Source organism: Populus trichocarpa, chromosome 2 (genome assembly GCF_000002775.5).
Source record: "Populus trichocarpa isolate Nisqually-1 chromosome 2, P.trichocarpa_v4.1, whole genome shotgun sequence".
In the NCBI taxonomy this organism is placed as follows: domain Eukaryota; kingdom Viridiplantae; phylum Streptophyta; class Magnoliopsida; order Malpighiales; family Salicaceae; genus Populus; species Populus trichocarpa.
The window spans coordinates 14,926,800-14,938,064 of NC_037286.2; the positions used below are offsets into that span (position 1 = coordinate 14,926,800).

At 34.7% G+C, this 11,265-nt stretch overlaps 1 protein-coding gene across 1 annotated transcript; it reads left to right on the top strand.

Moving 5' to 3' along the window:
- The first annotated feature begins 9,490 nt into the window (after positions 1–9,490).
- On the top strand, positions 9,491–11,265 carry LOC7481444 (L-cysteine desulfhydrase). Its single transcript, XM_002302770.4, has one exon. It carries the CDS (start codon positions 9,617–9,619, stop codon positions 10,991–10,993), a length of 1,377 nt encoding a protein of 458 aa, XP_002302806.1. The 5' UTR covers positions 9,491–9,616; the 3' UTR covers positions 10,994–11,265.

Sequence of the window (11,265 nt, forward strand, 5' to 3'; positions counted from 1 at the left end):
TCTCTCTCCTCACGGTCGCCCACCCTTCCCCTCTCCCCGCCATCAGTGACCTTCCTATCTCTCTCTCTCTCTCTCTCTCCTCATCGTAAAACACACCCAAAACACCACGAGATCTCCCATCTCTCTCTAGTTCGAGACCTGTTGCCCCTTTTTTTCTCTCAACCATGAATCAACCGATTTTCAACCAAAACTACCACCACCGATCACCATCACCACCTATATTCTACACTTAGTGGTATATTAAACCCTTTCCTTCTATTAATTTGATGTTATTTATACTAATGTGTGTTAATTTGATTTCATACAATGTTACGTTTTGAATTAGGGATTTTTTGAAAAATTTAGGGTGTTTTGTAATTAGGTTAATTAAATATAATTTGAGTTGATATTTAGGTTATTTTGTAAAATAATCAATGATTTTGGGTTGTTGTTGCTTGTGAATTAACAAAATTATTTTGTTAGAGTTTGTGTTTATTTAAGTTAAATCATGGATCATACCGAATTAGGTATAAAATAAGATAATTAGCTATGAAATACATGAATTTTATTGATAAGTTTGTTATGGTAGCGAAATTTAATGAATGTAGGTGTTCATTGATTAATTTGATGAGTTTAGATTTTAGTCAAATATGTTTCCGTTATGATTTTATTGATAAATTATACATTTTAATTAACTCTAGGATATTAATAAATTAAAATTATGTTTTGTTGTGTTGTGTTGTGCTGTTTGACAGAATGTCTAGTAATTTAAAAATATTATACTTTCATGGGTATCATTATCAATACAGATAATGGTAGCACTTATAATGGAGGAAATCATGAGTTCCTAGCTGCTACATTAGACATGTCTCTTAACAAGTTATCTAGAATGTTATGTGATTAACTTGGTTGGAATATGTTTGAAATAGAAGTTGAAATTACTTTAAGGATGTTGCAAACTAGGATCAGTCAAGCTCGTTATATCAATATATCACTCTGTAGTGATGAAAGTGTGAATTCAATGTTTGAGTTTGCAAGGATTAATATGATTAATATGCTAGAGCTCTACTTGAATAATAGACCTAGACAATAAAACTCTTCTAGTATGGAATTTATTCGGTTTCCAAGTAACTCTTAGAGAACCACACATGTATCATAAGCAGTTGTTTCATCTAGTTTAAGTGGTAATGCAGGTAGACAAATATTGATATAGAAAATTGTTAATAAAAAATCTCAGTTGGGTATGAAATCTACTCCATATTATTATAGAGAATCCAAACCAAGTAACGACAAAGATGATCGTCACATTGATAGAGTTGAGGTTGAGGAGGAAGATGATGAAGAAATGAAAGATGAGGATGTTGAGTAAGTCAAGCCTCTTAATCAATATATGGTTTCTCTTGCTCCTGAATTTGAGGTTGTGAGCGCGGATGACCAATACAGATGCAATGACTATGCTAATAGACAACACTCACCTTTATGATAAGTACAAGGCAAAGTTGTTGGTTGCAGTTGCTTATGATGCGAATAATAGAGTTTATTCATTATGTTTTGCTATTATCAAATAAGAGACAAACAATATTTGAAGTTGGGTTTTAGATTTTTTTCATCGATATGTGATTGGTGGTCGCACTGAGTTGTGTATTATATCATATACACATACGACGATTAAGAATTCCACGACACTGATTTTTCTCGAGTCTGCTTTGTCAGTAACTTCAACATTAAGTTAAAAAATATTGCCTTGAAAAATACGTTGCATAGGATATGTGCAAATCCATCAAAACATGAGTTTGATATTTTATATGAGGATTTGGTGGAGACTAATGATGCAATCAAAGCATAGCTAGAAGTTGAACCTAAAGAAAAAAGGTGTTATCATATGATTATGATAGTTGTTGTTATGGTAATATAGCCATGGATTTACAGACTCATCCTCGAGTTGGATGAATTGGGGTAATGCTTTAGACCCATGCACGAGTGCTCCAGGCCTTTCCATGAGCTAGGGCGATTATTTGATATAGTTACATGTTTTTATCTGTTATGAGAATTATGAATAAATGCATAGTTAGTTTAATTTTAATAAAATTTTATGTTATGTTAATTATCGATATAATTTTGCTACTTATGATCGAAGATGTTATATATTGCTTATGTAAATTATGTTTTGATGTTGGAAAACTAGTTATTTAAATTATATGAATTTGTGGTTTTTTTGGACAGGGAATTAATTGCAGAAGAAACTATCTTAGTATGTGTCTCATAGTCGAGTCATATATAACATTTGAGACTCAAGTATCACAATTGGCATTTGCAACTCTTGAGTTGCAAATAATGAATACGACTTGCATTTCGCAAATGTTATGTAAACACCCAAAAAAAAGAGAGAAGTAAAGCTAAAATGACTCCACCATCGCTGCCAATTTTTGATTTGGCTTCGACACAGTTTTTAGCTGTTAATTTCTAAATCGTCAACGGCACAGTTTGGCTGTCGATTTCTGAATCGGTAATGACGTAGTTATTGGTTGTCGATGTTTGAATCGGCAGCGACAGAGTTCTTGACTGCCGACCTCTGAATCGGTAGTGTCATAGTTCTTGGCTGCCAATTTTTGAATTGGCAACAACACAATTCTTGACTGCCGACCTCTGAATCGGCAGCGACATAATTTTCGCTGCTGATTTCTAACTTAGTTTTTGTTGTCGATTTCTGAATCGACAGCAACACAACTTTTACAGTCGATTTCTGAATCGGTAGCAACTCAGTCTAATTAAAAGTTTAGGAAAACAAATCAGACTATCTTAAGGAGCTAGAAGGGAGGGGCAAAACCGGTTTTGGAGAGACCAAAACAAGGATAAGAACACATCTAAACCAACCCTAAACATCTCACCTCATTTAGTAGGAGTATAAATGCAAGGCGAGAGAGAATGTGACCCTTCCTCTTCCCAAAGTTGTCTGCAACAGCTGTATGTTCAGCTGCATGTTTCTCTTCTCTTCCTCTTCCCCAAAACCAACCCTAACAATTGTAGCAGACCCTTCTTTGACTAGAGAAAAGAACTACACCGCCTTGGCTGCATGTTCATCTTGTTGCATGTGTAAGGAAAATGAGAGCTAAAGGGTAGGATGAATGATTGAAACCAATGAGGGAGAGGGAATGTGACATATGGCTAAACTAAAAAAGAAAAAGGAAAGAATCTGAACAAAAAAAAGGGAGAGAACCAGAAGAAAAGGGAAGAAAAAACTTGTTAAACCCCTCCTAAAGCTACTATAAATCGTGAGGTATGAACTAAACCTCTTTTCCCCCACTGTTTCTGGGCTCTTAAAACCAAAAGAAGGAATAAACAACATGAAGGGATGCCCAGAAATTTACAATAATTGCAGGAGAAGAACTAAACTAGAAAGAAAGACAATAATGGGGGCTGGATAAAAGACCAATAAACAGAACAAATAACAATAAGTTAACTAAATTAGTGTTTGTTGCTGAAATTGAGTTGTCTACAACGAATCAGCGTTCACTACCGAAAGTGTGTGTTCTGTAGCGAATTTGTGATTCGATGCCAAAATTGAGTTATCTCCAGCGAGTCAGTGTTCGCTGTCGAAATTGAGTTGTCTCCAGCGAGTCAGCGTTCGCTACTGAAAGTATGTGTTATGCAGTGAATATGTGATTCACTGCCAAAATTAAGTTGTTTGCAGTGAATGAGTGTTCATTGTCGAAGTGTGTTGTCTGCAGCGAATCAGTGTTCGCTGCTGAAAGTGCATGTTCTACAGCAAATTTGTGATTCACTATCGAAATTGAGTTATTTGTAGCGAATCAGCGTTCACTACTGAAAGTGTGTGTTGGCTGCAGCGAATGAGCATTCGCAGCTAAAGCTGTGTTGTCTATAGTGAATTAGCATTCATTGTTGAAGTGTGTTGCCTGTAGTGAATTAACGTTCGCTACCAAAAGTGTGTTGTCTGCAGTGAAATTGTGATTCGCTATTGAAATTGAGTTGCATGTAGAGAATTAGCATTCGTTGCCGAAAGTGTGTTGGTTGCAGCGAAGTAGCATTCGCTGCCGAAATTGAGGTGCTTGCAGCGAAACAGTTTTCGCTACCGAATTGTACGGCCTGCAGCAAATTAATTTTCGCTGCCGAATTGTGTGTCCAGTAGCGAATTAGTTTTCGCTGCTGATTTTCTACAATAGACTCCCTAGTCAGAAATGACTTAAATGCTTGTAATAATTTTGTTGTATGATGGTGTAAAATGTGGAACACTTGAATGTGAACATATGGATTCTTAAAATAAGTATTGTGATGAATGTGATTTAAGGATGCAAATGTACTTATGTGTGGCCGTTGATGTCTCAGGTGGTGTAATAGGGATTGGACCATCATCAATACAAGGACAACCCGTAGGTGGAACAAGTAAGTGGTTCCCACCTTTTTCTTGTATGATGTTAATGCTTTGAAATGATTTACTTATGGATGATATATTATTGAATCCTTGATAAATGATGAAACGACGATGATACGTTTGATTGAATTCTTAACGAATGTTGTAACAACTATGAAATGTTGATCGAGTTCTTGATGAATGTTGAAACGATGATGAAAATGCTAATGTTCTGAAATGACTTGTTGTGGAGGATATATTATTGTGTTGCAATGAATAATAAACCGATTATGAGATGTTAATTGAGCTGTTATGAAATTGAGCTGCTGACGAATGTCAAACTGATTATGGAATATTGATTAGCTTCGGCTAATAACATCCAAGATGGATGACCGTGTTATGATTGTTGATTAGCTTCAGCTAATGGCATCCGATATGGATGATCGGGTTGTGATTGTTGATTAGCTTCGGCTAATGGCATCCGAGATGGATGATCGGGTTGTGCTTGATGATTAGTTTCAGCTAATGGCATCTGAGATGGATGATCGGGTTGTGCTTGTTGATTAGCTTCAGCTAATAGCATCCCAGGTGGATGATCGGGTTGTGATTGTTGATTAGCTTCGGTTAATGGCATTCGAAATAGATGATCGAGTTGTGCTTACTGATTAGCTTAGGCTAATGGCATCCGAGATGGATGACTGGGTTGTGATTGTTGATTAGCCTTGGCTAATGGCATTCCAAATGCATGATCGAGTTGTGGATGTTGATTAGCTTCGGCTAATGGCATCCGAGATGGATGATCGAATTGTGTTTAATGATTAGTTTTGGCTAATAGCATCCGAGATGGATGACCGGGTTGTGCTTGAAGATTAGCTTCGGCTAATGACATCCGAGACGGATCACTGGGTTGTGATTGTTGATTAGCCTCGGCTATCGGCATTCAAAATGAATGATCGGGTTGTAGATGTTGCTAAGCTTCGGCTAATGGCATTCGAGATGGATGACCGAATTGCACTTCATGATTAAATTTGACTAATAGCATCCGAGATGGATGATTGGGTTGTGGTTGATGATTAATTTTGGTAAATGACATCTTAGGTGAATGGTCGAGTTTAAATGTTGCGATTAGTTATGGCTAAAAGCATCCAAGGTGGATGACGGGGTTAAGGTGAAGTAACTAACCCCGACTAATGTTAAACTTTGGTCCCACAACTCTTATGGAGAGATTGGGGTGTGTGAATAAAAAAAATACACTTAACGAAATAATAAGAGATATACAATGCATATAAAAAATAGAAAAAGGAATCTATCCATTTTAAGTTAATAATGAAAAGTAACGACAATGTACTTCTAGTTGTTTATTATTATGTTAGATTATTTACAATTCTCGTATGCATATTGTTTTGTAACAGGGACATCACACAATCAAAGTGCGTAGTAAAGCCCGTTCTAGGGGTTCATATATTTTGAAAGGTGCTTTGTAATAGTATGTCTTAGGTATTATGTTGAATATTTATCATTCGACACTTTTGTAAGGACTTGTAATGAAAATTGTAATGGAACACGAATTTGGATGCACGAACATATAAATATGATGTTATAAATATATTATGCGGTATTCTCTTTTATGAAGATGTTGCGTTGTGAAATCACATGAGGATCGTATAAATGAAAGAATTAGTTGTGTAAAATTGATGTTCGACACTCGGGTATAAACTCGTGTTGATAACGAAACTAGGATAAGAATACAAACTCATGAGTATGTCAATATGAAGTAACGTAAGTGTATGAATATGAAAATATAATATTGCGGGCATGTGTATTGATTTTCCGTCTTATGAGAATGTTGATTTATGAAAGCTATATTTGTATGATGCCATGATAAGGAAGGGAACCTAATTACTAATTCATTAAATGTCATTGTGAGAAGTGTCGAGAACAAAAAAAAATTCCACCGATTTTGGCTTTGAAAAAGCCGGGTCATTACATGTTATCTGCGACACTTATATTAGAGATGCTATCTGCGACTCGATCAAGTGTGCTAGATCTTTAAATATTTTTTTTGTCTATGCTATTTTACCAAAAAAAAATTATTGTGCTAAGTTCCTAAAAAACTCGAAATATTTTCCTTTCTACATTCTGATTTCAACATGACATAAACTTATCGATTGATAGCAAATAACATGTTGCCCCTAAACCTGCACTACAAAGAAAAGTAGTGATGATGATGATGATGGTGGTGGTGGTGGTGGTGTCGTGGTACTGAAAAACCAAGTGAGTGTAACATCAATAGAAGACAAAAGCAAACATACATGGCTGCCCAACATGTATAGCAACAAATTATATGCAACCCTAGCCCAAGTTGTCCTAGTAACCATTCCAAATGCTTTAATAAGTTTCAAGCTTAATGAAAAACAAGATATAATTTGGGGATATATTGCAAAATAACAATCAAAGTAAGGGCATTACTCTTATGATCAATTCGAGAGCTTATTATTGTTGATATAACAAACTAGATGACAATCTGCAAAAAATTTCAATCAATTGTAATTTTCTTTTTTATAAGTTGAAATCATGAAACAGAGACAACTAAAATATTCAATGTTTATCGACTAATTGAAACTAGCAGATAGTACAGAAGTGGAGCAAAGCATGTTTGTTTTTCTAAAGTGAATTGAAATCTAGAACTAAATTTGATAAAGATTATACATTACCTGTTAGCTATGTGATTTTTATCAAACCAATTTAAGATTTATTTTCATGCATGGGTTCCTCGACAATAGCAAATGATTCACTATTTACTACAATAAGTAAGATTGAGATATAAGGTTTCTAATAGAAGTGGTGATTAAGATCCTAGCCATATCAAAATTTAAATTCTTATAGGATGAAGAGTCTATTATAATGTACTTTCCCAAAACTTCATTAATCCTCATCGACCACACATAAAAAGTTATAAACATGGTGGGGGAAAGAAGATGTAAGTTAGGGTTTTTAAAAGGAAATAAAAAGAGGTTATTTTTAAAAATTAATTTTCAATATCAATTAGAATTGAATTCCTTGAGCAAATCAATTGGTCTCCCATATGATTTACATTAATTGATTTAACCCTTTAAATTGAATTCAATTCTAAAAGTTCTAAATAGTATATAAAACAATGGTTGAGATAAATCTTTAATATATTTATAAAATACTTTTATAAAATTGCAGCATGTTAGAATTAAATTTGTTAAACAAATGGTTGTTAATGAGAATGGAGTTGTATCAGGTAGGCATTTGGTATTGTTAAACACAACTATTTTTGTTTGCTTTAGTCTAAAAATAATATTTGATGAGGTTATATTTTGCTTTGAGAATAAAACACATGAAAAAGCTTTATATATATATATATATATATATATATATTAGGATATCCTAGATTTTAACCAAAAACTAAAAACTAAAAACTAAAACTAAAGTAGTTTATTGTAAAAGTATATTTTTATAAAATTGAATTGCTATGTTAATTTCATCTAAAACGCAAGTGAAACATAGTTGAAGCATAATATAATATATTATAAATTATTTTTGACCCCTCATAAAAAAAGAAAAAAATTCTTGCCCAGAAAAAAATTGCAAAAGAAAAGTATATTTAAAAAAATCACATTTTATTCTGATTTTGGTAATGTTCTCAATTTTTTTTTTTATTTTGAGTGTTATTATTTTTCATAGTTTTTGTATATATCTTTTTTTGGGCATGGAAGCAAACATAATAACAAAATAATAAAGAAAATAAGAAATGTGCAATTAGGGGAAAAATTGAAATAAATAATGAGAAAAGGGTACCATTAGCCAAAAATGAAAAAAAAAATACAAATCCAAAGACTAAACTAAAGAAAGCAGAGGAATGAGAGGACTACAAAAATACGTAATTAGGGACTAAATTGAAAGAAATTTTGAGAAAAAGGTTCAATTGGTTAAGAAAATATATAAATTCGATGACTAAACTGAAAAAAATAAAAAATTTAGAGGACCTATTAAGATAAACTAAACTTTTCCTTTAAGCGAAATGACATTGTTTCACTCGAATAAAAAAAGCAAGCACAAAAAATAATATTATTTTGATGCATGCCCTACACCATCTTTCTTCTTGCCACCTATCTATAGCCTATGAAATGATTGCATTTTATCCTAATGCTCAAACTCTTTAACACAACCAAAACACATATATTCCTTTCATTGGCATCCTTTATCTTATCACCACCCCTCCCCATATCAAAAAGATCTTTGAAACCATTGCAAAAAAGAGACTAAATGAGGCTAGTTAGTCATGCTTTTTCACACATAACAACTAACATTTAGGGTTGGGATTTGTCCCAATAGACCAAAGGTCCTGATCAAGCCACCCAGAGGAGTTTCTAGAAGGTCGTTTGCTTCTATAAATAGAGGAATAAGAGGAGAAAAAAACCAAAGGTAGAGAAAGAAATTTTCAAGAGAGAGAGAAAGAAAAAAGAAGAGAGTTTGAGCTGAGAGAATGATGGTTATTTGAGCCAATAGATAAGAAATGAGAAAGAAAAAAAAGAGAGAAAAGAAATGGCAATTTTCTCGTAGATCTAATGAGGAAAACTCTCCAAAAACCCCCTCACCACTAACATCATTGTCATCTCCGCTACCATTAGCAACCCCAATATCTCATTGTTTAAAACTAGCTTTTATATAAACTCGATCCCTTTTCCTTTATTTTCTTTTCTTTTCTTTTCAACTGGTGTATAATTTTCCTATTCAAAATACAAAATAATGTACATTTCACTTTTGACTTTTCTTTCATGCTTTTTTATTTTATTCATATGTGCTTTTTAAATTTTATTAACTTTTTATTCACGGTAACTTTGTTTTGTAGAACTATATTTTTATCTTTTTATATGTGTATAAAAATTCATTTTTAGAAGCAGATTACTATTTAAAAATGCAAAAAATGTACATTTCACTATACTATTCACCTATATATTTTTATTTGCTGCATGTTAACATCAGTTTCAATTTGAAAACCATGTTTTCGTCTTTTTACGTATGCATGTGCGCGTAAACATAGTGTCGTCAAAGTATAACGAAACGCCGTCGTCCCTGCCTTATCCCTGAAATGTTATTTAACCAAACAAAACAAACCTTGGGGAAAAAAACAGCCCCTCGCCGTACTGAACGCCCTCTCTCTTTCAACAGAAAAGAATCCCTATATTTTCTTTCATTTCTCTCTGTCATTATGCTTTCTTCCTCTCAAAATAAGTAAAAATGCAAGAAAACTCCAAAGATGCTCGAAACGGCGGCGACTCGTTGTCGACAACGCCAACGCAGGTCTCCAAAAAACCACGCGTCAGCTTCTCCATAACAGAACACGAAATCCACCATGAATTCTCTCACCACAACCCTAATGTAGCCCGAATTAACAACGGTAGCTTCGGTAGCTGCCCCGGATCCGTACTTGCTGCTCAAAAGAACTGGCAGCTCCAGTTCCTTCAACAACCTGACGACTTCTACTTCAACACTCTCCGTAAAGGAATTCTCCACTCACGTACTGTCATCAAAGACCTCATCAATGCTGACGACGTCGACGAGATCTCCCTTGTCGATAACGCCACCACTGCCGCCGCCATCGTCCTTCAACAAATTGGCCGTGCCTTCGCTGAAGGTAATTTTGCTAAAAACGATACCGTTTTAATGCTCCACTGTGCTTATCAAGCTGTTAAAAAATCGATTCAAGCTTACGTCACGCGTGCTGGGGGTTCTGTTATCGAGATTCAGTTACCGTTTCCGGTTACTTCGAATGAGGAGATAATTTCGGAGTTTAAGAGAGGAATAGAGAAAGGCAAAGCTAACGGTAAAAAAATTAGGTTAGCGATAATTGATCATATAACGTCGATGCCGTGTGTTGTTATTCCGGTAAAAGAGTTGGTTAAAATTTGCAGAGAAGAAGGTGTGGATCAGGTTTTTGTTGATGCAGCTCATGCTATTGGTAGTGTTGAAATAAATGTTAAAGAAATCGGGGCTGATTTTTATGTCAGTAATTTGCATAAGTGGTTCTTTTGCCCCCCATCGGTTGCTTTTCTGTATTGTAAGAAAGCAGCGAGTTTGGAATTTGATGTACACCATCCGGTTGTTTCACATGAGTATGGAAATGGATTGCCGATAGAGAGTGCGTGGATTGGGACTAGGGATTATAGCTCACAATTAGTGGTGCCGGCAGCTTTGGAGTTTGTTAATCGATTTGAGGATGGGATTCAGGGGATAATGAAGAGGAACCATGAGGAGGTTGTTAAGATGGGGAAAATGCTGGCCGAATCATGGGGGACAAATCTTGGTTCTTCACCGGAGATGTGTGCGGGAATGATCATGGTTGGTCTGCCTTCGAGATTGCGTGTTTCAAGTGAAGATGATGCTTTGAGGTTAAGATCGCATTTGCGTGAGTGTCATGGGGTTGAGGTTCCGATACATTATCAGGGTTTAAAAGATGGTGAGGAGGGAGTGAAAGATAAGGATGGGGTTATAACAGCGTATGCTAGGATTTCTCATCAGGTTTATAATAAGTCTGAGGATTATTGCAAGCTTAGGGATGCTGTAAATCGTCTTTCTGAGAATCTACTGATTCGCAAAACGTTTTATCCAGAGTGAGAAGGTATGCCTTGAAACAGTAATGGAGCATGTTATTTCTACCATAACGTGGAAATTTGGGCCAGCTAAATTTATAATAGTTGCATTGCCTGATAGTTTCTTTAAAACATAGCCATGAGACATTTAAATTGGATTTACTATTGATAACTGTTTTTCAGAAAAAAGAAGAAAAAATCTTGAGGCAGTCCAATGTATTATCCCAGAACTTTTTTTTTTGTCTATTCTACTGATGCACTTTGTTATTAATAAACCCTATACATAGTCTTTTATCA